This window comes from Podarcis muralis, chromosome 7 (genome assembly GCF_964188315.1).
Source record: "Podarcis muralis chromosome 7, rPodMur119.hap1.1, whole genome shotgun sequence".
Classification (NCBI taxonomy): domain Eukaryota; kingdom Metazoa; phylum Chordata; class Lepidosauria; order Squamata; family Lacertidae; genus Podarcis; species Podarcis muralis.
Window position 1 is genome coordinate 2,801,980 of NC_135661.1, and position 27,406 is coordinate 2,829,385.

At 47.9% G+C, this 27,406-nt stretch overlaps 2 protein-coding genes across 2 annotated transcripts in view; one reads left to right on the forward strand and one right to left on the reverse strand.

Annotated features, from left to right (window-relative positions):
- Nucleotides 1-10,020, forward strand: part of LOC114590522 (methylenetetrahydrofolate reductase (NADPH)-like) — a 12,874-nt gene extending 2,854 nt beyond the window's left edge. Inside the window, 4 exon segments of the mRNA XM_077930935.1 lie at nt 2,948-3,130; nt 5,562-5,663; nt 6,998-7,117; nt 9,171-10,020. Coding sequence (XP_077787061.1) covers nt 2,948-3,130; nt 5,562-5,663; nt 6,998-7,117; nt 9,171-9,368 — 603 coding nt within the window. The 3' untranslated portion in view covers nt 9,369-10,020.
- An 11,311-nt stretch (nt 10,021-21,331) lies between these two features.
- Nucleotides 21,332-24,444, reverse strand: LOC144328289 (uncharacterized). Its single transcript, XM_077930936.1, has 8 exons — nt 24,436-24,444; nt 24,224-24,291; nt 23,909-24,077; nt 22,696-22,837; nt 22,500-22,618; nt 22,237-22,386; nt 21,892-22,034; nt 21,332-21,738 (listed from the first exon to the last, which is right to left on the reverse strand). The coding sequence occupies exons 1-8, from the start codon at nt 24,442-24,444 to the stop codon at nt 21,372-21,374; spliced, it is 1,167 nt and encodes a 388-aa protein (XP_077787062.1). The 3' UTR covers nt 21,332-21,371.
- Between the last annotated feature and the right edge of the window lie 2,962 nt (nt 24,445-27,406).

Genomic DNA, 27,406 nt, shown 5'->3' on the forward strand with positions numbered 1-27,406 from the left:
CCGTTGTTGTTGTTGTTATACCAGACCCATCTAACTGGATTGCCTCAGCCATTCTGGGTGTCTTTCAACATCAATAAAAACATAATAAAAAACACACACACACACACACACGTAAATTTTATTAAATTTTCCGCTTTACAATTTAGAATATTCATTCAAACAACCTTAAAATATCAATGGCTTTCCTTCTTCCCTTTCCATGGTTCATTTTGCACAATATAAATCCCTACATATTTTACATAAACTATACCATTCAGTATTCCATTACAGTGGTTTGTTGTTGTTTAGTCGTTTAGTCGTGTCCGACTCTTCGTGACCCCCTGGACCAGAGCACGCCAGGCACCTCTGTCCTCCACTACCTCCCGCAGTTTGGTCAAACTCATGCTGGTAACCTCGAAAACACTATCCAACCATCCTCTGTCGCCCCTTCTCCTTGTGCCCTCCATCTTTCCCAGCATCAGTGTCTTCTCCAGGGAGTCTTCTCTTCTCATGAGGTGGCCAAAGTACTGGAGCCTCAGCTTCAGGATCTGTCCTTCCAGTGAGCACTCAGGGCTGATTTCCTTCAGAATGGATGCGTTTGATCTTCTTGCAGTCCATGGGACTCTCAAGAGTCTTCTCCAGCACCATAATTCAAAAGCATCAATTCTTCGGCGATCAGCCTTCTTTATGGTCCAGCTCTCACTTCCATACATCACTACTGGGAAAACCATGGCTTTAACAGTGGTACCTCGGGTTAAGTACTTAATTTGTTCTGGAGGTCCGTTCTTAACCTGAAACTGTTCTCAACCTGAAGCACCAATTTAGCTAATGGGGCCTCCTGCTGCTGCCGCGCCACTGCTGCACAATTTCTGTTCTCATCCTGAAGCAAAGTTCTTAACCCGAGGTACTATTTCTGGGTTAGCGGAGTCTGTAACCTGAAGTGTATGTAACCTGAAGCGTCTGTAACCTGAGGTACCACTGTATTACATCCCTCAAAACTTATTTACACTGTTGAATTTATTTTAATGCTGTCAACGTTTTCAAGTGTACACAATCCCACCGCCCCCATATATTCAATAAACATTTTCCAATCTTCTTTAAATGTGTGTTTTTCTTGTTCTCTTATTCTATACGTTAGGTCCGCAAGCTGCGCATATCCCATCAGTTTTAAACTTGAACTGATAAAATATTTTAAAAACTTCCCTCTACAGGGCTGCCTTCGGGTGTCTTCCAAAGGTCGCGTAGTTACTTATCTCCTTGGCTTGGGGGAGAGGGTCGCATAACTCCATACCCTCCAACATTTCTCTGATGAAAATTTTGTTGTTTAGTCGTGTCTGACTCTTCGTGACCCCATGGACCAGAGCACGCCAGGCACTCCTGTCCTCCACTGCCTCCTGCAGTTTGGTCAAACTCATGCTGGTAGCTTTGAGAACACTGTCCAACCATCTCGTCCTCTGTCATCCCCTTCTCCTTGTGCCCTCCATCTTTCCCAACATCAGGGTCTTTTCCAGGAAGTCTTCTCTTCTCATAAGGTGGCCAAAGTCTTGGAGTCTCAGCTTCAGGATCTGTCCTTCCAGTGAACACTCAGGGCTGATTTCCTTCAGAATGGATGCGTTTGATCTTCTTGCAGTCCATGGGACTCTCAAGAGTCTCCTCCAGCACCAGAATTCAAAAGCATCAGTTCTTCAGTAATCAGCCTTCTTCTGATGAAAATAGGGACTCTCTAAAAGGGGGACATTCTGGAATCAAATCAGAAACCAGGGCGGCTTCTGTAGATCCATAAATGCCCCTGGAAAATAGGGACACTTGGATGGTCTTGTTTCAGGCATTGCTTTCTGCTCCTCGGCTGTGAATTGTAGGAACCAACTGCTTTATACCAAGTCTGAACTTTGGTCCCATCTAGCTCAGTATTGCCTGCACTGACTGGCAGCAATGGCTCTCCTAGTCCCAGCCCTACCTGGAGATGCCAGGAATTGAACCCAGGGCCCTTATGGATGCTGAGCAGGCCCTTCTCTACTGCTGAACTGCAGCCCCACAGTAAAAGGTGCTTGAAGGAACTTTGAAAATGTCAAGGAGATGAGTAACTAGACACCTGAAGGCAGCCCCGTATGGAGAAGCTTTTTAATGTTTTATTTTGTCCTCTTTTGTGTGCCTCCTCCTCGAGAGGTCCAGAGGGTGGCAACACGAGAACAGGGCCTTCTCTGCAGTGGCTCCCCGTCTATGGAATGCTCTCCCCAGGGAAGTTTGCCTGGCGCCTTCATTACACACCTTTAGGTGCCAGGCAAAAAAGTTCCTTTTAAACCAAGCCTTTGGTTGATTTGATTTACATCCTATGCCCTTTTAAAAGGTGTGGGGTTTTTGTTTTTTGGAGGGGAGGACTATTGGGTGGTTGTTTTTATTTTTAATTTTGTGGTTTTATATCTTGATTTTTTTCTGTGAATCGCCCTGAGACCCCTGGGTATAGGGCAGTATATAAATTCAATAAATAATAATAATGCTTTTAATATATGTTGGAAGCTGCTCAGAGTGGCTGGGGCAACACAGTCAGATGGGCAGAGTACAGTGGTACCTCGGGTTACAGACGCTTCAGGTTACGGACGCTTCAGGTTACAGACTCCGCTAACCCAGAAATAGTACCTTTGCTTCAGGATGAGAACAGAAATCGCACGGAGGCAGCGGGAGTCCCCATTAGCTAAAGTGGTACCTCAGGTTAAGAACAGTTTCAGGTTAAGAACGGACCTCCAGAACGAATTAAGTACTTAACCTGAGGTATCACTGTACAAATAAATTATTGTGGTGGTTAACACATGTATGTGTCTGCTTGAGGTATAACAGGGGGAAGGAATTTTAAAATTTAAGGGGATTTGGAAACATGGGAGAAAGCTGTGCATTTGTCTGCACACCCAACCTGCCCTCTCCCCTTTCCAAAATATTGATAGTTTTTTTCTCTCCCCCCCCCCCCCCATAGGTGACCTGCCTGCCTTGGAACGATGAACCTCTGGCGCCCGAGACCAACCTTATGAAAGAAGAGCTGGCCAAGGTGAACAGGAGAGGGATCCTGACCATCAATTCCCAGCCGAACATCAACGGCAAGCCCTCCACCGACCCGATTGTGGGCTGGGGTCCCGACGGAGGCTACGTCTTCCAAAAGGTAACATGGCTGGGGACATTATGCTCTTCTCTCCTTCCCTTCCATCTCTCAGTCCAAGCAGTTCTGTCCTCTTGCATAAGATCAATTTTTGTGTGAAAGGAAGAACCACACTGCCTTTCGTGGCAAAGCTTTAGGCACTTCCAGGGGTCAGGCTGGATGACCTCTGGGGTCCCTTCCACTCCACAGTTCTGCAATTCCAAGTCGTGTGCTATGGCAAATTAGGAAGGTAGATTTGTTTGACATGTTTATAGGCTGCTGTTCAGGGTCCGGTTTCAGAAAATGGTATACATCGCTCAGTAGGGATAGGAACACAGGAAGTTAGTTGTCTTTTAACATGAAGTCATATACAGTGGTACCTTGGTTCTCAAACACCTTGGTTCTCAAACGCCGAAAACTTGGAAGTGTTCAGGCGGCTAGTCCTAGTCTTTATAACCCTGTACCTTCTTCCAGAAGGCAGAAGCAGAAAGAGATCATTTCCGGGTAGCGCACTATCCTGCACTCTCTCTGCCGCTTTCTTATGGCACCTGGAAGAATAGAATTGATCCAAGGTGGGAAGAGTGCACCCAATTATTCTCCCCGCAGTCTTTACAACCCTGGACAGCATTGTTTTTCGCCTGACCGTGCAGCTCCCAAACCACACACACAGACCATAATACACTCTCCACAGTGCAATGGTAAAATGCCATCAACAGGTCCTTTCAACCCTTCTCTTTAGACACAGGAACATAGGAAACTGTGTTCTGCTTAGTCAAGCCATTGCTCTGTCCAGCTCGGTCTCATCCATACGGACTGGTAGCAGCTCTCTGACGTTTCAGACCAGACTCTCTCCCAGGCAGACCTGGAAATGCGGAGGGTTCAACCTGGTCCCCGAGGCCTTCTGCATGCCACTGGGCTGTGGCTCGTCCCCTCGTCCTTTAGCTTGAAAAGTTGATCTGTAGCTGTAACTTGGCCCAAGCAATTCTCAAGTGGCAGGGCGTAGCCAAGGCCGGCTAAATCAAAGAAGGCTGGCCGCTCGGTGCCGGCAGGTGTCAGAAGCAGCAGAGGGAAAGAAGATTCCCCGCCTCAGAAATATTGAAGTGTGGGGACAGGGCGGGGTGTGTGTGTGACAAGCCCCTTACAATGAGCGAGTATATAGTGGGGGGAGCTGTGATCCTCAGCGCCAGCTGGCTACAAAGCAAGCGGTGGGGTGATTAAGCAATGCTAGCAGGGGGCTAGCAGATCTGCCACTTGCGAGACAAAAGGATGCAGGGCTGCGGATTTCAAAAGCTCTCATTATGAGCCCATGGGGCGCTGTGTCACCGGCCCCCATTAAACGGGGACCCCCGCTGCGAAATTGCTCCCCTCCCAGTGAGCCCCCAGAGCGCTTGTATTATTTGTCTTGCTTTCGAAAGCAGCCTCTTGATCTTCGCCACACACCCCTCCCCCCCCCTTTTTTAAGACTCTGACCACAATGAGAAACCCAGTCTATCTAGTTTACCTTTCCGTTGAAACAAAAAAAGCATTCCTAATAATATCCAGGTTTTGGATCAACCCTTTTCAATTATTATTATTTTTGGTACCGTCTCCCTTCTCTCTTAATCCAAATAAGATTAAGGTCAAGTGAGACTTTTGCTCAGTGCCCCAAAGCTAATCCCAATGTGAACTGGGGGGTGGGGTGGGGAGGAGGGTCTTTTTCTTCAGAGAGGCAACTGGCGTTGCTGTTTCTAAGCTGCTCTGCTCCACATGGTAGCAGAAACACTGAAGTAGAGCAAAATTGATTTACCGTAACACAATCACAGACCAATAAAGGGACAGCCAAGCAGTACTATTGTAATAGTAAAATTTAAGGTCTAATATATATAAGAAATGTTCATAAATGTACCAACCAAGCACATACATAGATCAGCACAGGAAGACCGACCTGAAACCATTTTGACTCCCAAACTCACCAAATGTTTTCTCTGCAAGGAGGGAGGGGGTGAGGGAGCCTTCCCATTGTCTCAGGAATTGAGAAATCACCATCTCAAAGGAATGGCCAGACTACCAGGAAAGGCAATCAGATAAGGCATTATCAGATAAGCTGGCAGACAGGAAAAACAACAGCATTCAAATTTCTGTTGTAGACCGCCTTTTCTGTGATGTAGGTATGATGTATGGAGGGGTAGTCTTGAGTGACAGGGCAGGGAATTTAAAATGTCTATATAAGGCCTTGCGCACCATTGTTCTGGGTTCCCTATTAGGGACTTTGTCTTCTTTCCATCTCTGGGCCAGTAACAACCGGGTGGCTGTCGTCGCATACATAAAAAGTATTTTCTGCTCCCTTGGAATATCGGCACCTACAATTCCTAATAGAAAAACCTCTGCTCCCCCCCCCCAAGTTAATTTAAACATTTAAATTGTGCCATTGCTGGGATTCTTTGGTGTCAACATCTCCTCTCTCGACTCCTTCCAGGCTTACCTGGAGTTCTTCACCTCCAGCGAGAACGTCAGAGCCCTCCAAACAGTGTTGAAGAACTACGGCCAGCGAGTGAATTACCACATTGTCAATGTCAAGGTGCGTCCTGCCTCAGTGCCAGATTACCAAACAGACAGACTGGGCACTGGCCTACGAGCCTAGGGGCCCCTCAACAACGGATCAAAATAATATTGATTTGATCTTGAAAGAAAATTGGGAGATAATTTGTGAGGGGGCCTGCGAGATTCTGGCTGCCTAGGAGCCTCCACTGGGTTTAATCCGACCCTGGTCCTTCCTCTGGTAGGCTGGCAGTGAAAACGTTTCCGTGGAAACTTGGGATGCTTGGACTGAGAGCGTATGTGGGGAGCAAACCCTCTGCTTGTGATCTCTGGAGAATATTTTGAGAACTGTTCAGCCTCTGCTAGGACAATTGGCATTGGGTTCATGGCTCCTCCTTGTGGCCCAGTTTCAGTGCCTCCTGTTTAGCCAGAGAATCTGATCAGCTGAGCATATCGTTCCCTGGAGGAGTTTTCTGGATGCAGGGAGGAATAATAATAATAATTATTATTTATTATTTATACGCCACCCATCTGGCTGGGTTTCCCCAGCCACTCCGGGCGGCTTCCAACAGAACACTAAAATACAATAACCTATTAAACATTAAAAGCTTCCCTAAACAGGGCTGCCTTCAGATGTCTTCTAAAAGTTTGGTAGTTTTTTTCCTCTTTGACATCTGGCGGGAGGGCGTTCCACAGGGCAGGCGCCACTACCGAGAAGGCCCTCTGCCTGGTTCCCTGTAACTTGGCTTCTCATTGCAAGGGAACCGCCAGAAGGCCCTTGGCGCTGGACCTCAGTGTCCAGGCAGAACAATGGAGGTGGAGATGCTCCTTCAGGTATACTGGACCGAGGCCTGTTCAGTTGGGCCTGAGATCTGTAAAAAAGAAAAAGAAAAAAGGTAAAGGACCCGTGGATGGTTAAGTCCAGTCAAAGGCGACTATGGGATTGCGGAGCTCATCTCGCTTTCAGGCCGAGGGAGCCGGTATTTGTCCGCAGACAGCTTTCCGGGTCATGTGGCCTGCAGGACTAAACCGCTACTGGCGCAACGGGACACCGTGACGGAAACCAGAGCGCACAGAAACGCCGTTTACCTTCCCGCCGCAGCAGTACCTATTTATCTACTTGCACTGGTGTGCTTTCGAACTGCTAGGTTGGCAGGAGCTGGGCCCGAGCAACGGGAGCTCACCCCGTGGCGGGGATTCGAACCGCTGACCTTCTGATCGGCAAGTCCAAGAGGCTCAATGGTTTAGACCACAGCGCCACCCGTGTCTTGAGATCTGTACAGGCCTGGCAGCAAGTTAACAGGTGTATACAAAACCGTGATGCAGCTGTTTCCCTCTCTTCCTTCTAAACAACCTCCTGTTTCCCGTCGGTAGGGTGAGAACATCACCAACGCGCATGAAATGCAACCCAATGCTGTAACGTGGGGCATCTTCCCCGGCAGAGAGATCATTCAGCCGACGGTTGTAGACCCGGTTAGCTTCATGTACTGGAAGGTAAGAGGGTTATTGTTCCCTGCCCTGCCCCAAACACCCAGGAAACTCTTAGCCTGTTGGTACAGATCTGGGGCTTTGGTACATTTCCGTGGAAAATGTATGTGAACAGAAGTACAAGGTGCCAATTACTATTCCCTAGAACTTGTGGTACCGGGGTACCTCTGCTCCTCTAATAACAAGTTGGGGGTAGAACCTCCACTTTTGCCTGCACAGGTTCAGTGAACTCATAGGTCTGTATCAAGTCATAAGAACATAAGAACCCGCTGGATCAGAGCAGTGATGATGGTGGTGGTGGATAGGCAAACTAAGGCCCGGGGGCCGGATCTGGCCCAATTGCCTTCTAAATCCGGCCCATGGATGGTCCAGGAATCAGTGTGTTTTTACATGAGTAGAATGTGTCCTTTTCTTTAAAATGCATCTAGGTTATTTGTGGGGCATAGGAATTCGTTCATTCCCCCCCCCCAAAATATAGTCCAGCCCCCCCAAAAGTTTCAGGGACAGTAGACCGGCCCCCTGCTGAAAAAGTTTGCTGACCCCTGATAATGATGATTGATTGATTGAGTTTATATACTGCCCTATACCCGGAGGTCTCAGGGTGGTTCACAGACAAATATAATCAGAATAAAAACAACAACCCAATAATACCCTACTCAGAAAAGAGCCACATTTTAAAAGGGTATAGGATAAGGTTACCAGACGTCCCCGTTTTCCTGTGGACAGTCCCCAGATTTACAAATCAGTCCCCTGACAAAATCGTATCATTCCTATTGAAATTGAAAAGTGTCCCCAGATTCATTGAAAAAAATCTGGTAACCTTAGTATAGGATATTAAACAGATCAGCCAAAGGCCTGGTTAAAAAGGAACATTTTTGCCTGGCACTGGAAGGTGTGTAATGAAGGCGCCAGGCGAACTTCCCTGGGGAGAGCATTCCACAGACGGGGAGCCACTGCAGAGAAGGCCCCGTTCTCGTGTTGCCACCCTCTGGACCTCTCAAGGAGGAGGCGCACAAAGGAGAGCCTCAGAAGATGATCTCAGGGTCAGGGTAGGTTCATATGGTCACATCTAGTCACATTGGCTAAGCAGGGGCCTTTTCTGAATGCTAAGGGCCATAGCTCAGGGGTAGAGCATATGCTTTGGATGCAGGAGGGGCTCAGGTTCATTTCTCAGCACCTCCAGGTAGAGCTGGCAAATGTCCCTGTTTATGCAACACTGGAGAGCTGCTGCCAGTTAGTGGAGGCAGTGCTGAGCGTGACAGACCAAATAGTCTGGCTCTGTCTAAGGCAGCTTCTTCTGCCTGTAGCTCAGCGCAAGGGGATCTGCTTTGCACGCAGAATGCCCCGAGTTCAGTCTCTGGCATCTCCGGGGAGAACTGGGGGAGAACCCAGCCTGAAGCCCTGGAGAGCCACTGCTGGCCAGAGCAGGCAACACTGAGCGAGTTGCGCCGATAAGTCTGAGTCTGCATAATGCAGCCTCTTCCAGACGCTCATTCCCTGAGATCATCCTCCGAGACCCTCCTTCGTGTGCCTCCTCCTTGAGAGGTCTGGAGGGTCGCAACACGAGAACGGGGCCTTTACTGCAGTGGCTCCCCGTCCATGGAATGCTCTCCCCAGGCAAGTTCGCCTGGTGCCTTCATTATTTTTTTTTTAAATTATTCATTTTTCATTTTCGTTCATTACATACATCTCAAATTCTCAAAGACTTTCCCCAACTTTTTTGGTTTGTTTCTATTTTTACCCACTTTGCTATAATTATCCACCTTTAGGTGCCAAGCAGAAATGTTCCTTTTTAGTGCAGGCCTTTGGTTGATCCGATTTGCATCCTAGGCCCTTTTAAAATGTTTTTGTTTTTTATTATGTGTTTTGTGATTTTACATCTTGATTTTATTCTGTGGACCAACCTGAGACCCCCAGGTATAGGGCGGTATATAAATTATAAATTCAATAAATAATAATAATAATAATTTGTTTCCCATAGTTCCTCCTGCACTCCCACCCCCACCTCAAATTGTTTTTAAGTGTGACCTGCTTCTCTCTCTCTGCCCCCCTCGGACAGGATGAGGCCTTTGCCCTGTGGATTGAGCAGTGGGCCAAGCTGTACGAAGAGGAGTCCCCCTCTCGCATGATCCTCCAGTACATGCACGACAACTATTACCTGGTCAACTTGGTGGACAACGACTTCCCCCTGGACAGCTGCCTCTGGCAGGTCTTGGAAGACGTGCACACGCTCTTGAACTGTCCGGCGGAACCTTGAAAGTTGAGAAAAGGCACGCAGCCTCCCAGATTTGGCTGGCAGCATAGTCAAAAACCTTAGGGATGCGAGGTTGGAACCACAGTGGCCCAGACACTCCTCTAGGGGGCGCCATTGGCTGAATTTCCCCCCATTGCCTTCAAAGCGGGAGGCCGGTTAAGACAGGCACATCTCCCTTCTGATCCAAAAGACTCTGAGGATGTTTTCGAGCCCTTCTTGGGTTTATTACAATCCCTTTCCCCCTTATACTAATGGCAGCTAGAAATCCTTATCCCCACCCCAACCCCAAATCTCTGTCTGGCCCACCCCCCATGTTTCTGGGTTGCACTCTAAAAAAGAAAGCTTTCAGCTGCTGCTTCAGTGCGCACCCTCTGATCAATGGGACTGATGGCTTCACAAGCCTCTAGTTCAGAACGGGAGTTGCAGAAAATCAGGATGAGCACAGCCGCCTGCGACGCAACTGCCCTCCTCTGGGGAGCCGCAGTGTGTGGCCGGCTATTTATTTTGTTTTTATTTTATTATAAAGTCGCAGGATCGTGGTCTTCTTCCTGCGTCTTCTCGTTTTCTCTTGCAGGGGAGGGGGAAGTATTTAAAATGCTTGTAAAGGGAAGGAGAGAAGTGAAATCGAAATGAAATAAAATGTAGTTGATGCCTACGTTGACTTGCCTTTTAAAAAAGAACGGGAGGGAGAGCTTGGGACTTACTAGGGACTCACGTTGTAGCAGTGTGGCTGGGGGCACAGCATGGTGAATGCAGGGAGTTATGGTAACGTGGTCCCCCCCAAAAAATCACCCATGGCTGGTGTCCATTGGGACTTGTGGGGCAGAAACACATGGGCGCCGGGCGCCATTTTGCAACAAGATGGTGGACAGAAGAATCACTTTTGCATGGCTTAGGCCTGTTCGGGGGCACAGGTTCAGCGGCATCTTGAGATAGTACAAGAGTTCCTGAGGATTGACGTCAATGTTTGGGTGCCTTTTTGAACCAACATGCCAGATGGAAGCGTGACTTCAGCACGACTTTGCCTGATTTTTGGGGTGGCTGGTCCAAACTCACAAATGATGCTATCCGTTTATAAACACATCTCTTTTTGTTTGTTTTTTAAAAATTCCAAGCACTTCGTGCTAGTCTGTAATAATCCGTTTTGAGGCTTAGGGTATATAAACTTCATGAAATATAAATAAAATAAGAAGGGCTATAAACTTTTTTTTTTAAAAATGTTTTATTTTGTTTTTAAACATTCTTATACATTCACATCATTTTCAATTTCTACACTTCTGTGATCGCTTAGATCCCTTGGACTCTGCCCCCCCCATCTAATTACATTTTTCTAATCCATTTTTTACCTTTTTTTTGTAAAAAAAGGTAAAGAATGCCTGACAGTTAAGTCCAGTTGCAGACGACTCTGGGGTTGCAATGCTCATCTCGCTTTACTGGCCGAGGGAGCCGATCTTTGTCCGCAGTTTTTCCGGGTCATGTGGCCAGCATGACTAAGCAGCTTCTGGTGAAACCAGAGCAGCACACGGAAATGCCGTTTACCTTCCCGCTGGAGCGGTACCTATTTATCTACTTGCACTTTTGGGTGTGCTTTCGAACCGCTAGGTTGGCAAGAGCTGAGACCGAACAACGGGAGCTCACCCCTTGGTGGGGATTCGAACCACCGACCTGATCGGCAAGCCCAAAAGGCTCAGTGGTTTAGACCACAGCACCACCCGCCTTAGCTTGGCTATAAACTTTTTATTTCAACCTGAACGGAAGCCGAAAGTCTCAGCGCCCTCAAAATACGTGATGTCTGTTACATTGCATTATTGAGTATTAACCCAAATTTTGCACAATCCTTTGTCTTCCAGGTGCAGTCTCCCTCTGGCCCCTCTTTTAAGGTCCTTTTGGGATTTGCCAACCCAACAGTTCAAAAGCACGCCAGCGCAAGTAGATAAATAGGTACCGCTCCGGCGGGAAGGTAAACGGCGGTTCCGTGCACTCTGGTTTCCATCACGGTGTCCTGTTGCACCAGAAGCAGTTTATCTTGTGCTGTATTCATCACCCTCTGTAGGCACCTCCTATCAGTTGATGTCAAACCAGCGTACCACACCGTGTTGCAGTATGAAAGGACAATCAAATGTTGATTGACATCGTTCTTTCGCAATGCACTGAGGAGATGGAGTCTCCGTTGGGCCTTCTTAACCAGCTGGGTTATATTGATTTTCCAAGTAAGGTCTTCACTGAGATAAACTCCCAGGAATTTAAAGGAAGAGACTCTCTCCATACAGCCCTCCCCTCCCCAATGTACAGCGGGGCTAGTTCTCTCTTCCTCCGAAGGTCCAACACTATCTCCTTTGTCTTGCTTAAGCGCACAAATAAGACCAGGGCACAAGACCACTTCCTTCCTCTAGTTCCTAGTGACCGGCATTGAGAAGCATGACTGACTGCCTTTGACCGTGGAAGCAAAGCATTGCCAGAATGGTGGTTAAGTCATCAATAGCTTTCTCCTCCATGTACCTGTCTGGTCCTCTCTTAAAGCCATCCAAGTTGGTGGCCGTCACTGCCTCCTGTGGCAGTGAGTTCCATAGTTTAACGGTTCCACAGCTGTGTGAAAAAGCATTTCTTTATCTCTGCCCTGACTCTTCCCACATTCAGCTTTGCTAGATGACCATGATGTTGTGAGAGGAGGAGAAAAACTTCTCTTTCCACCTCCTCCGAACTGTGCATCGTTTTATAAGCTTCTATCAATGTGGCCTCTCTTCCTCACTTTTCCTCTGAACAAAAAAGTCCCAAAAGCTACCCCAAAAGAATCCCAAAAACAGAAGTTTACCCCACATGCAACTATAATTCCTAGCACCCTTAAACTACTGTTCCCAGAATTTTTTGGGTGAAGCCCATGCTTTAAATGTAGGCTGCCATCACAGCCATGGGTTAAGTATTTAGGTGTATGGGCAACAGCAAACAATATAAATTTGTTTAAAGATAATTATTTGAAAACCTGGGAAGATATTGTTGTTTAGTCATGTCTGACTCTTTGTGACCCCATGGACCAGAGCACGCCAGGCACTCCTGTCTTCCACTGCCTCCCGCAGCTTGGTCAAACTCATGTTCATAGCTTCAAGAACACTGTCCAGCCATCTCGTCCTCTGTCGTCCCCTTCTCCTTGTGCCCTCCATCTTTCCCAACATCAGGGTCTTTTCGGGAAGATATTAAATTTGCAAATTTGGAGCAGAATGGATCTTTCACTACTAGGTAGAGTGTCGACTATAAAGATAACTGTATTGCCAAGAATGTTATTCTGTTTCAATTGATTCCGGTGATTGGCTAGACAGGTTGTTTCAACACATGGCTAAAAGGTATTTCTAAATATATTTGGCAAGGGGAAAAACCGAGAATAAAATATAAACACTCTCTGTAACTATCCAATCACTGAATGTCACTCTCAATCCCATATGTGGACCTGAGTGAAAACTATCTACAGTATCCCCCTGCTGGCCCAGGGTGAGAACTTCAGTACATACATAACCCTTACCATCTGCAATCCCCAGCACCCCTTAGCAAACTACAGTTCCAGCATTCTTTGGGAGAAGCAATTGCCTGTTGCTGGAAACCACAGGAGTCAAGCTGCCTGGGGGCTTCCCACTGTGGAAACAGGGTGCTGGACTAGATGGGCCTCATCCAGGCCACTTTATGTCCTTAAGCTGTCTTCTTAAGCTGCCGCTGGGGGTGAATTTATGACAAAGTTTGGACTAGAATCTTGGGTTATTGACTAGAATCAGTACTCTGGAATCTTGGGGTATCAAAGAAGGACTAGAAGATGGGTAGGCAAACTAAGATCCGGGGGCCGGATCCAGCCCAATCGCCTTCTCAATCTGGCCTCAGCGTGTTTTTACATGAGTTGAATGTGTCCTTTTATTTAAAATGCATCTCTGGGTTATTTGTGGGGCATAGGAATTCGTTCGCATTTTCCCCCAAAATATAGTCAGGCCCCCCACAAGGTCTGAGGGACAGTGGACTGGCCCCCTTCTGAAAAAGTTTGCTGATCCCTGGACTAGAATCTTCCATACTCCTAATCACGTTCCTTTTTAACCAAGGCTTTGGTTGATCTGATTTGCATCCTATCCCCTTTTTAAGTGGTTTTTTTTTCTTTTTGAGGGGGGCTATTGGGTTTTTGTTTTTATTATGTCTTTTATGGTTTTATATCTTGATTTTATTCTGTGAACTGCCCTGAGACCCCGGGGTATAGGGGGGTATATAAATTCCATTACAGTGGTACCTTGGGTTAAGTACTTAATTCATTCTGGAGGTCCGTTCTTAACCTGAAGCAACCTGGAAAGGTTGGCCGCATGTCCAGCACCACCAACATAAAGGTTGGCTGGGAAATTACACACAGTGCACTGCTAAGTTTTGGTTGTGGGGTTGCTTCAACGCCTCTTACCAAAGCAACACCACATCCTCAGATCTGTATCCATACTTTCCCCAATATACAGTCAACTTCACCGGACAGGGATCCATCTGTTCTGGCTGGCTGATCAAGGACCCCAATCTTTGGTTCTTGTATAATGGACTAACCACTAATTACCACCCTGGTAATTATCAGTGTGTGGGAATGGGTGCCTTTACTTTCCCTGTGACTGTGGAGGCTTTTCTTCCTCTACCCTCTCTTAGAAACAGAAAGAGGAGAGAAGTCCAAGGGGAACAGTGCAGTGATGAGATTTTCCTGGCCCGCTCTGTGGGTGCTGTTGGTGGAGGCTTCGTTAGCATCCTCACCATCGGCATACATCCGGGAGTTGTGGCTGAACAAAATCGTGAAGCACTATTTGCCCTAACATGCAGGTTGGAGAAAGCCATCAATGCCACTACACATATCCTCCGACAGTTGCAGTCCGAGATTGAGGATTTGAACCAGATAGCAGCAGCTAATAGACTTGCTCTTGACTATCTCCTTGCCAAATCAGGAGGTTTTTGTAAAATAGTCCCGGAAGGCAACTGCAGAGTGAAGTTTCATGACCTCAACAACACTATTGAGGACGAGTTGCCAAAATTACAGGCCCTTATAAATGATAACCAACCCAGTCAGAATCCTTGGGAATGGATGTGGTCTTGGGTCCCAGGAGTAGGATGGTTACAGAGCCTTTTGACTGCCATTGCGGTAGGAGGCTTAGTCTTCCTAATACTTCTTTGCATCACCCCTTGCTGCATATCTCTAGTCAGAGGAATGGTGGCCCAAAGCATTAAGAATCTCACTGAAACCCACACCATGGCCATATACCGAGCCCTGCCCCCCCCCCCGGCAGAAGAAGAGCATGAGTATGCTTGACTAATTTGTGAGATGCCCCCTGAAGAGATCCCCTTGAGAGACACAGTTGTCTATACCGGGGTTCAACATGAGAGTCAAGCTGGAGAAACAACTGTGACTTGTTTCTAAGCTTGAAAGGGGGGAATGTGGCAAGGCCACCTGGAAGAGTTTTACCTTTACCTTTTATGTATAACCATAAATACTGATAATAATGCTTAAATTGTTAAGGCTAGAAGTGCCTAAAATCTTAAGAATCAAGATTATATGCTTTATGTCTAACCATGTATCCTAATAATGCTTAAATTGTTAAGGCTAGAAGAGCCTAAAATCTTAAGAATCAAAATTTTATGCTTGCAACATACGCTTCTGGTTTCTTGTTGAATGATTTTTTTAAAAACCTTAATGATTTCTTCATGAACTTTGTTCCAAAAGCTTTTTATCTCCTTACACCCCACCATATATGGTACATTGTTCCTATCTCGGTGTTACATCTCCAGCACACATTGGTTTTTTGCTTATAGATTTTTGGCGATTCCATGGGGCAGGGGTTAGGTACCACCGGTAGATCATTTTCATTAGATTCTCCCTTGTTGTATAACATGCTGTGAACTTGATGTCAAATTTCCACAGCTAACATTATGTTGTGGCCAAAATCCTGCGCCCACTTTATCATAACGTCCTTTAGCATCTCATCCTTGAGTTCCCATTCCAAAAGTAGATCATACATCCTAGATAGGGTCTTTTTATTCATTTGTACTAATTCCTTTTGTAAGAATGACTTCTTTTCTCCAAAACCAATTTTCTTATCCTGATTAAGTATATGCACTATTTGGTGATATTGAATCCAGCCGTTACAATACTGTTTAATTTCTTCATACAATTTGATTTTTAATTGGCCCTGTTCTACCTTTATTAATTGTTGGTAAGTTGCCCAATTTGTGCCCATGTTTGTCTTTTTTACCGTTATCATCTCCACTGGGGATGCCCACCAGGGTATTTTGGGCTCTAATAGTCTGTAGTACTTATCCCAGACCTTGTATAATGAAATTCTTACTACAGTGGTGCCCCGCAAGACGAAATTAATTCGTTCCGCAAGTTTTGTCGTCTAGCGAATTTTTCGTCTTGCGAATCACGAAATCCCATAGGAATGCATTGAAAATCAATTAATGCGTTCCTATGGTCAAAAAAAGTCCAAACAAAGCCAAATTTGGTACAACAACAGTTTATTAACTGCTCTTTAAAGTCACACATACTGTAAAGAGCAGTTCAAAAATTGAAGGGAAAATAAATTAACTTTATAAACATGACAGAAAAACATTTAAAAATCAACAAAGTGTACAGTACATTTTCTAAGACTCTGGGGGACCACTCGAAGAAGGCTCCTCTTCCACTCTTTGCTTCTTGCTCAAGAACCTGTCCATAGTCTGCTGCTTCATCCGCCTTTTCAGCACCTCCCTGAAAGACGACATGACCCTCGTATCAAAAGTGTTCGCAAGGTCACGTGTCAGGTCCTTGTCAGGGTGGTGCCACTGTGCAAAAGCCTGCACATCTTTCCACTTCTGACAAATGTCCCTCAGTTCTTTGGAGGACACAACCTCCAGGAACTCCGCTGCAAAGTCTTCAGCCGCAGGAACATCAGAACTGGCAGCCTCTCCATGCCTGACCACGCTGTGGATGCCAGATCTTGTCTTGAACCGTTCAAACCAACCTCTGCTTGCCTTGAAGACTTCTGGCTCGCCTGAGGTTCCTGGCTGTTCCCGGATGAGGTCAGCGTGCAAGGCCTTGGCCTTCTCACAAATGACGGCCTCAGACACTGTGTCCCCTGCACGCTGCTTCTCTTCTATCCAGATGAGCAGCAACTTCTCGACCTCCTCCAGAACAGCTGGGCGGTTCTTCACGATCCTGGTGACTCCCTTGGCTGCATCAGTCGCCAGGATCTTCTCCCTCATCTTCAGGATGGTCCCGATGGTTGATGGATTCCTCCCGTACTCCCTGGCGATGTCCGTCACACGCATTCCGCCGTCGTGCTTCCGGATGATCTCCTTCTTCATTTCCAGCGTCACCTTCTCCTTCTTCCTCTCGCCGGCCACCGCAGCAGCAGTCTTCTTGGGTCCCATGGCAGCACAGCTCTTACCTTCGTAAACTCAGAAAAAGAAAAAGAAATCAGTGATGTGCTTCAAATCCAAAAAATTCAAAAGCACCCAGCCACCCACCACACAGAAATTAAAACCCAGAACCAATCCCAAACACCCCAACCCAAAATCCAAAATCCAAACCCCCCCAAAAAAGTTTTAAAAGTTTAACTTGCCAAATGGATGCAAGAGAAGTTCTGGGAAAGCTTCAACAATCAATCACCGAAGTCTTCAGAAACCTCAAATGGCTGCAAAATAAGTTTTGGAAAAGCTTCAAAAATCACCAATGTCTTCAAAAACCTCAACTGCTCCCACAGACACCCACCCACCCACCACACAGAAATTGCAAACTCCTCCCCAACTGCTCCCCCTGCCCCTCCCCAACTGCTGCAAACCCCTCCCCAACTGTTCCCCCACCCAGACAAAAAAAAATTTCAAAAAATAACAACATGACCCAATGGTCCCAGATTCCTGCAGAAACCTCCCCAACCGTTCCCCCAGCCAGCCAGCACTCAGAAATTCAAACTCAGAATTTTTTTTTGGAAAAAAACAACCTGGCCCAATGGTCACAGGAAATCATAAAAATTCCAAAAAAAATCCCCACAAGCTCCCAGATTCCTGCAGAAACCTCCCCAACTGTTCCCCCAGCCAGCCAGCACTCAGAAATTCAAACTCAGAAAAATTTTCAAAAAAAACCAACCTGGCCCAATGGTCACAGAAAATCATAAAAATTCCAAAAAAAGCCCCACAAGCTCCCAGATTATCGCAAAACCCCCCACAACACCAAGTCCTTGAATCCCAAACACCCCAACCCAAAATCCAAACCCCCCCAAAAAGTTTGAAAAGTTTAACTTACCAAATGGTAAGTTTTGGAAAAGCTTCAAAAGTGAGCAAAGTCTGAGAAAAGGCTACCAAACCACGTGCTAACAGTTGCTCCTCGAAGTCAAGTCGCAACTGCAGCTGTTCAAGCTAAGCACCCTTTGTTTTAACGGTTTTTAGACAAAGGAAACAAAGTCGCGAGACGTTTTCGTCTTGCGAAGCAAGCCCATAGGGAAAATCGTCTTGCGAGGCAACTCGAAAACGGAAAAACCTTTCGTCTAGCGAGTTTTTTGTCTTGTGAGGCATTCGTCTTGCGAGGTACCACTGTATATGATTTTAAAAGTCCTTATGCACTGCCACTTTGTTGTATGTTAGGTAGGCGTGCCATCCAAACCTCGTATTCCAACCTTCTAAATCTAATATATCAGCCTTCTTCAAGAAGGTGGGGTTGTTTTAAATGGTTGTTAAATGTGTTACGTTGATTTAGATTTTGTATTTGTGGGCTGGAGTGTTGTTTCAGGGCTCTTGTATTGTTTATTAGTGTGCATACATTGGTCTTGTGGCTATTTTTAGTATGTTTTTATTTAATTTATATTATGTTCTGATATTTTTATTATGAATTTTGTGCAGTGATTATTCTTATTATTTATTTTGTGCTTCGTATACTTGGTGTTGTGAACCACCCTGAGATTCAAAATCAATAAAATCAACAATCAAAAACAACATCAACAAGAAACACAACAACAAAAAGGTTTCCTACCGCTGTGTACGGAGGGTCGTGAGGGCAGCACCACTCCTCTTGGTCGATCCTGGTGGCGTTGATGTTCCTGGCGCTGGTCCAGACTGGATCCTGCGGAGAGCAGAAGATGGTATCTCTGCAGCACAACTCTGGTGTCCACGTTGCCTTGGCCTGGCGCTACTCCGGATGTTCTGTCAGGAGGAGAAAGGGGCTCGTTGAGAAACGTCCCATCCAAACAGCCCACCAGATGTCCCAATAGCCCACCAGATGCCTCACTCACCTGGCATGCAGCTCAGGAAGTCCTTCGGGTAAGGTTCCCTGTGAACGCAGTGGAGCAGCCTCCTCAAAAAGCGCTGGACCCTGCCTTTCTTCCGATGTCTATAGGCCCGCTGCATGATGTTCAGGCAGCTCCTCCCTGTCTGCCTAAGCTCTTCTTCCTCGTGCTGCTGCATCTCTTCCAGCCCTGAGTGGCAAGGAAGAAAGGTTGAGCAAGGTGGAGATACACAGGAAAAGAGCCACCCATCAACAATATGAAAACAGCCGTCAGCTGTGTTTGTGTGTAAGAGAGAGCAGTGAAGTCACATTCCAATTCTCTTTGCATGTTCATCTTGTGGCACCTCTGCCTGAACATACATCTGGGAATTTGCCTTCCCCTGAAGACCTTTCTCAGCAGAAGCATCCCTCCCTGCCCTCCGTACGTCTCACTCACATGTTCCATAGGATGCCATGTCTTGATTGCGGATGAAACTGGCATCCCGGAAAGCCAGATGACCTAGAGAGAGAGGGGGGGGGCAAGAAAAGGGACGTCATCTGGGTGCAAAGCAAGCGGAGACAGAGGCAGCTTGGCAGGAGGACAGGTATGCTCTAGAGGCCTCCACCCTCACGGAGCACTCAGAGCAAGATCTGGGCACAGATGGAGGCCTACCTAGCAGGTGGCCTGGGGACATGTCCATCCTCCCTGCCATTGTTACCAAGACGTTTCTGTCCCTCCCTACCAGGGAAGAACGTTGCTTGACTTACCCAGAAGCAGAGCTGCCACCCTGGAGACTGCTGGCAGCCTGTTGGCAGACGGCTGCGTACATGATAAGGCAGCACTCCGAAGGATGCCCTTGCTGAAGGTCTTGCTCTGTGGGCAAAGACAAAGGAGAAGTGGCATCAGAGAGGCTTGAGAGCGCAGCAGAAGAGCCTTGCACTCCCAAAGACATGCCTGGGCAAAGCTGCCAACAAAGGCAGAGGGACCTTACCAGATGCTTGGCAGCCTGGTGGAGAGCAAAGTGGAGGCTAAATTTGTTGGAATGAGCCCACCACTTGACTTCTGGGGCTAGATGGGAAAGAGCCTTCCTTGCGGCCTGCAACACAAGAAGAGAAGAGGGTTACAAATTGCGGTACATAGTCTCGGAAGCTCCTGAGAACAATCCCTCCCTCCTACTGCATAAGTCCACCTCTTTGGCCCTCACCTTGGCCACTTCAAGGTCCTCGTCTTCGAGGTGAATGAGGACCACAACCAGTTCGTGAATGGCTTCCTTTTCTGTTGTTGTAATGGGAAGTCTTTGGTCTCTCGCCCAGCCCCGAAGCAGCCCCAGATGTTCGATGGCTGATGCCCGGACGGAGGCTTCCTCCTATAGGCAGAAAATATCAGAGGTTGTGTTTCTCATCAGATCACTTTCCAGAGGAACACCCTCCTGAAGCCAGAACATCTCCGCTGCATGCCAGTCTAAACCCCACCCTTCCTCTTCCAAAGCATTCCTCCTCCATTGGGTGTGGTGTCATGTTTCCCCTCATACTCACATGGGCAGCCAGGCCGCAGTAGGTTGCCGCCAGCATCTCCAGGTCTTTCTCTCCCAGCTCCCTGGAATGGTAGGCTTGGTCTACCAGCTCTATCAACTCTGGGAGGACCTCAGCTTCTACATCAGAGAGGGAATCCAGCAGCAAGAGCCGCAGAAGCGCAGGGTCCTACACAAAAGAGAGAATCTTTTCAAAGGTCTGAAAGGCCTCACGCCTTTTAGCACAGGCCCTTCAGTATTGTGCCAGGGAAAGAGTGCTGGGCCATGATTAGAATCAAGATCTGTAACCCCCCCCCCCCTCTGAGCATCACTTGCCCTGTCAGAGTCCAGAAGCAGGGATATCCCTCTGACACTGAGCTTCCGGACTTCCAGGCAGTCGTGTTCCAGCCAGTTGAGGAGCTGCTCCAGTGTATCTTCACAGGGATAGACCTCCAGATGGCAGCTGAGCAGCTAAAGAGGCCCAAAGAGAAAGAAACCCTTCAGGGATAAGAGGCTGAGGCAGGTTCTCCTTTTGCCCACCATTTGCAATTCTGCACAGAGCAAGCCCACTGAAATGAATGGACCAAAGTTTGCCATGTACATCAAATCCAATGGGTCTACTCTGAGGAGCACTAAAACAGGCAACAGTCCTTAGGCTCAAAGTAGCCCAACACTCGGCAGAAACCAAGCCAGGGCCTCCTTGCTGCACCCATTTCCTCCCGCGTCAGTCCCCCTCACCTCGATGTAGATAGCTGCCGCGACTTGTGGCATCCCGGCAAAATCCTGGTCCTCGAGAGCAGCGATGATGCTTTCCACCATGGGAGGGATCCACCAGCTTCGCTTTCCGACGGCTCTGAAATGGAGAAGGAGATCTTGGTAAGGAAGGGAAAGACACCGCAGGAAGCAAACGGGCACAGTCCGATCCTGTGCCTTCAGCTCCGTTTGCCAGACCACTGGGGAAGGTCACCGCGTTCTTCCTCTTACCTCACCATGGCAGACAACCCCTGGCTGAAAGTCTCCCGGCAGAAAAGTTGGTCAACGATGGCCGCCTCCACTTGCTCTCCAGTGGTGCCAAGAAGGAGGTGCAGAACTTCCTTAGCCCCTCTGGAACCAAAGCAAGGCCAGTTTTACCAGGAGGGTCATTGCCACACACGCAAATTCCTTCCACAGCAGCCGCCTGAAGGAGAGCCTCCCTTGGAAAACCAAGCTGGACTGGAAACCCCCCGAGGCTGAAGGGGAAAGGACTCCATTGGTCCCTTTGCAACACACTACTCACCCGAGGAATTCCTGATAGTAGTGGAAGTTGACAACCATCCCCAGGAGAGCGATCAGCAGCTGTGGGAAGTTCTGGCGCACAGCTGCCTTGTAGTCCTCCATCCTGAGGATGGCGTGCAACAGGCTGCTGAGATGTTGCTGGAAGAGAGAGGGGTGCAAGTCACTTTCTCTGCTTTTCTGCAGAATACAGGAACCCCTCGATATTACCCTGGGAAGAAGGAAGCCAGGAAGCAGGTGGTTGGTCCTTACCACTTGGGTGGCAGATTCCGCCAAGGGGCTTTGGTCAAGCTGCTTGGCCATGAGCTGGATCAGCTTTTCTGGATCGGCCGATGGTAAAACCTCCTTCCATATTCTCTCGCAGTCTCTGTGAATGCAAAAACAAGAGCAATGGTCAGATTCAAGTCTTCTGCTTGCTGCCATGCTCCAGAGAGAGGAAATGGCAGCAAGGGCTTTCTGAGCAAGCCCTGCAGCTTGCCAACCTCCCCCTTAGCCCAGTAGAACCTGGAGGGCTCCATACCCGAAGGGAAACTGGAGTAGATACTGCACCACTTTCTCCAGGTGGTGGTGCGCCAAGATGGAGAACGCGAAGACGGCCATGTTCCTGCCTTGCACTGTAGGCCCCTGGGCGATCTTATAGAAGGCCTCCAGCAGCACCTCCACCTGTCAGAGAAAAGGAGAGGGTTGCTTGGAGAGTACAAGGAAGCGGGGCTGTCTCCATCCCTCATTGAAAGAGGGACCCTTGACCTGTGCCACCACAGCCTCTTCCTTCCAAGGTACCACTCAGGGTCCTGGGGAGTATTGGTTGCCTCCCCTACACCAAAGCGGAGAATCTTCTTCTCTCCTACCTTTGAAGACGCCTTACCTTCACTTTTGTGCCGCCAAACTGCTTGATGAAATCTTGCAGCAGGTGGGAGATGTCCAAGGGGTCGAAGCTGCTCTCAAGAACCAGGTCTCTGGCCAGGAAGCACATGGCCTCCAAGAGCTGCTCCGCAGGGAGAAAGGCGCCAAAGACCTGAAGCGAGAGAGGAAGGTCAGAGATGCCCACAGGGCAGGGCTGGGGAGCAGAAAGCCCAGGTGCTGCCTCTGCGGAACCCAGAACATGTGGCTTGAGAGACAGCGACTTACCCTGACAAGAGAGTGACAGTTATTCACGAACAGCCCAGGAACCGGTCCTCCGGTGGATTCGAGGACCTCCTCAGCTCCGATGATGAGCATTTGGTTCCTTAACGTTCCTGCCAGTGTCTCTGCAAAGGAAAGCCAAAGGGTTAGTTTGGGTCTTGCTCACCCCACCCCATGCTGGGATGCATTCTTCCAGTCTTACCTTCGTTGTGCCGCAGGATGGGCAGAAGATGGCAGAGAGCCTCTGCTGCCCGCTGCCTGCTCTCCGGGTCCGGATCCAATGCACAAAGGCAGGAAATCGCCACCAGTTGGCCATAGGAGCATGCATGAATCACTGCCGATGGCTGAGAAGAAACCCAGAGAAGGGACTGATCACCATTTTTCCCTATAACATTTTTATTCCAAACATTCCAAAACATTTAGCATCCTAAACCTAAACCCTCTTTTCCTAATCTTTGCTTTTTTCTTCTTTTCTCAGCCATTTTACTCACTATGGCCCAGCTCTGTTCTCCAAATTGAGTATGTGCTGGGATGCCTGGTCGTCCCTTGGGCACCTTGCAGGATGGGCCTAGAAGCAGCAGCCGGAAGGCCTTGACAGCCCTGCATGGTTGCAATGCTTCCCTTCAGTAAAGCCACTTCTGAGCTGGAGAGGAGGTGGGGTTGTGGGCTTCATGCCCTCCCCCCACGTACTCGGGGGCTGGCTTGCAGCCCCCGCGAGAGCAGGGAATCCTCGGGCGCGTCATCTCCCTTGCCAGCCAATCGGCTGGCCCGGGAGGCGTGGCCAGCGCTATTTAGGGCCGGCGCGGCTGAGGATTTCCCTCTTTCTCCCAGCGCCCCAGCTGCTCCGGTTTCCCCACCCTTTAGGTTTGGCTCTTTGACATTGCTATGGACTTCGGTTGGTCGCCGTCAAGGGGCCTGGTAGGAATTTTTTCCACTTGGCAAATTGGCACCAGCCTTTTGGCTTTTTGCCTACCTCGTAGCAAATTGTCACAACTTCCTCGGCATTGGCAGTGAGGCATTGGTAAGGGTATTGTTATGCAGATGAGTGGGGGGGGTGGAGGAAGCGCCATCACCTTCCCCCATATCGAAGGGTAGTCCGGTAAAGGATTCCGTGGGGCGTTGCCCTGTCCGAAGCCTATGGAGGTGTGGGCCTAAGGCACGCCCCCCAGCGGTGACTCCGGGGGAGCTCCTAGTTGATGTACATCAGCAGGACTCCCCCTACTGGTGGTTAACCCTTGCCGGTCTTCTAGCAATCAGGCTGAAGCCGGTTAGTCGATAGGACCAATGCCTAAGCCAATACCACTCAATTCCTGTAATCAATAAAGTTGTGGCCTAATTTTGCCCATTAACCTAAAATACTGGTGTCCTGTGTCTTTATTTCCGTGGGGGAGGCGGGAACTCGCCACGCAACTCACATGTTCCTGGATCTTCTGCAGGAAGGCGCAAAGATCTCGGAGCGCCTTCCTTCGGATCATCCCACTCTTTATTCTTGCGACGAAATCCATAAGTCTGTTGTTCAGCTGCTCTCTGCTGCCGCTTTCAGGAGGAAGATCAGCCGCATCCAGAGAAGCTGTGGTTGGGATGCTGAGGGGAGACAGGAGTAGCACTTTTGTCAAAAGGGTTTATTGCCCCCCATCCTTCAAAGACCCCAAGCACCACCACCATAGAAATGGACCGGGTTTTTTTTTTAAAGCAATTGATTATGGGGGAGGGGATTAGCACAGGATTACCTTGGAGGAAGATCCTCCCCATCTTCCAGGCTGATTTCCGATATTTGATCTTCATCAAAATCAATTCCCTGTCCATGAGAAAAGAGAAACAGGAACATCAGAATGTGAAGAATGGATCAGACCCATTCATGTTTTTGTGCTCATCAGGAAATCACAGACGAGGTAGGTTGGGAAACAAACTGAAAATCTCTGGCCTCCATTTCCTTAGATACCTTATTCATCCTTCTATTCATTGAAGCCTTCGGTTAAGAGTTTGGGTGTAATCCTTGACACCTCCCTTTCCATGGAGACGCAGGTTACAACAGCCAAAGTGACATTTTTCCACCTTCGCTTACCTTACCCGCCCCAACCTGGCCACAGTGATCCATGCAATAGTCACCTCCAGGCTTGACTACTGTAATTCGCTCTACGTGGGGCTGCCCTTGAATCTGTCCCAGAAACTCCAGCGGGTGCAGAATGCTGCAGCGAGGCTCCTCACGGGGTCTCTGCCATGGGAGCATATTCACCCAGTGCTTTTCCCGGTGGAGTACAGGGTCAGATTTAAGGTGCTGGTTTTGACCTTTAAAGCCCTTCACAGCCTAGGACCCTCGTACCTATGGGACCGCCTCTCCTGGTATGCCCCACAGAGGACCTTAAGGTCCATATATAGCAACACCCTAGAGGTCCCGGGGCCTAAGGAAGTTAGATTAGCCTCAACCAGAGCCAGGGCCTTCTCAACACTGGTGGAACGCTCTGTCTCATGAGACCAGGGCCCTGCAGGATCTGATTTCTTTCCGCAGGGTCTGTAAGACAGAGTTGTTCCACCTGACCTTTGGCTTAGAATCAGTTTGATTCCCTCCCCCTCTTTCTATTTCCTTTTCCCTCCCGTGAAGAGGCTGCATCCTAATGTTTTAATGTTGTATCTTAATCTTTTAAATTGTATTTTAATCAACGTTTTTTTATTATTGGTTGTTAGCCACCCTGAGCCCAGTCTTGGCTGGGGAGGGCGGGGTATGAATAAATTTTATTAGTAGTAGTAGTAAAGGAGCCCCTTTACTACATGGTGGCAGCGGTGGGATGGAACTTCCCTGCAGAAAGGCACTTTGATTTTAAATTGGCACGAATCTTTTGTGTACTAAGGCGTTTTATTTTGGGGGGGGATAGAGATAGTCAGGAATTATGGAAGCCGGGGCTCCCCAGGAATACACTTTGCGAACTGTGGACGAATGGGGTCCGGGTGGAGAAGGCAGTTCCCTTCCTTCGGAGACAAACCCCCCCCCCCCAACCTCCAAGTCCCAGAGTGGAATCCGCCTCCTGGTTTTCGGGAGATCCCGAGTCGGAGAGAGAGCTGGTGGATGCCAGCGAATTAAGAACTGTTTGGAAGGGTGGGCAAGAGTCCTGCAACTTGGAGAGAGAGGGGTGCGCCAGTTAACCACCCCTTGTCACCTTGTGAGGAAGTGGAAGCTGGGATGGCCTCCACACGTCCTAGAGGGAACTATCTTGTTTATGCAGAGCCTAAACTTGAGATGGAGTTTTCAGAGGGCGATGCGGTTGAGTGGGTGCAAAACCATTCTTATGGGGCAGAGAGTCAGCCGGATGGCTTATGAGTATCAAGATCTGCCGCAGCAGCTGCAAGAAGTGTCTGTGGGAGACTACCATCGAGAGTGTCCATCGTGCGACATTCGCAGAACGGTGAGACGGCGTTCCCCCACCCCAGGACGGGTCTACTCGCCAGTAAGAGCTTGGGAAACTTGTGGAGCGGTGCGATGGTACGCGGCGGAGAAGAAGGAGGAATTTCTCCCTGGACCCTCGCGTGTATACGCGGCGGTGGACCACCTGCGTCCGGAGGGATGAGCGTCTCGACATCCTGTTCCAAGGTATGACTACAGTCACGAGGAGCCACGAGGAGAAAATGGCAGGCAGTCTCCTCCGGGGCTAACTTTGAGCAACCTTAACTGGGGGGCATTTCCGAAATATCAGCCCCCCACTGATGTTCTGAGTTATCTGACTCTTTTTGAAGTAACCTGCCGAGATATGGGGGTGTCCCTGAAAATGTACATGCCAATTTTGCGCTCCCTAATTTGTGGAGACCTAGCCGAATTGATGGGCCATCTCCCCTCATCCCAAATCCATGACTATGAGCGCTTTAAAAAATTAGTCATGCACTTGTCAAAAATGTATAACTTGCTGTTGAAATGGAATACACAAGATGAAACGGTTAAATCAGCAGTGATTAAGTGGGCACAGGATATTGGTCATAACATTATGTTTGCTGACTGGGAACAGTTGTGGACCACAGGTATGAAATTTACGGCATGTAATTCCTTAAGAGAGAATATTATGAAAATGATATACAGGTGGTACATGACACCAGTCAAGCTTGCAAAAATCTATCACTTGCCTGATAACAAATGTTGGAAATGTAAAGAAAATGAAGGTACATTCTTTCACCTTTGGTGGATGTGCCCAAAGATTAAGGCGTTCTGGGAAATGATATATAATGAATTGAAAAAGGTATTTAAATATACCTTTCTGAAGAAACCAGAGGCCTTTCTCTTGGGTATTGTCGGCCAATTGGTGCCAAAGAAGGATAGAACTTTCTTTATGTATGCCACAACAGCAGCAAGAATACTCATCACAAAGTATTGGAAGACACAAGACCTACCCACCTTGGAAGAATGGCAGATGAAGGTGATAGACTATATGGGACTGGCAGAGATGACTGGCAGAATCCGAGACCAGGGAAGAGAGACAGCGGAAGAAGATTGGAAGAAATTCAAGGACTATCTTAAGAAATATTGTAAAATTAATGAATGTAAGAATGACGTTGGTTTAGAAAATATGTGGTTTCCAGCTGTAATGGATAAGTAAAAAAGAAAAGAAAGGTTAAAAATTAAATGAAAAACAAGGGAAAGGATTTGCTGAATAATAAATTAGAAATTGGAATACAGAAAGGGGAGGTATGAGGAAGTCGGGGAAGTAAGTTATAAGAAAATAAGGGTTGAAATTATACTTGTTTTTATTTTATTTTTTTGTATTACTGTATTGTTTTGTTTTGTTGTTATAAAAATTTCAAAACTTTAATAAAAAAATTATAAAAAAATAAAAATAAAAAATTAGTTATGCAAAGGCATGGACTTCATCCTGAGAACTATCGGAGGGCTTTCTGAAAGGGGGATAAGTCTGGTCCCTCAGACAGCATTG

Coding starts and splice junctions, on each gene's coding strand:
- LOC144328289 (XM_077930936.1), bottom strand. Junction 22,619..22,695: donor CATCCTGCGGCACAACGAAG/GTAAGACTGGAA, acceptor TTTCCTTTGCAG/AGACACTGGCAGGAACGTTA. Junction 22,035..22,236: donor TTGGCGGCACAAAAGTGAAG/GTAAGGCGTCTT, acceptor TTTCTCTGACAG/GTGGAGGTGCTGCTGGAGGC.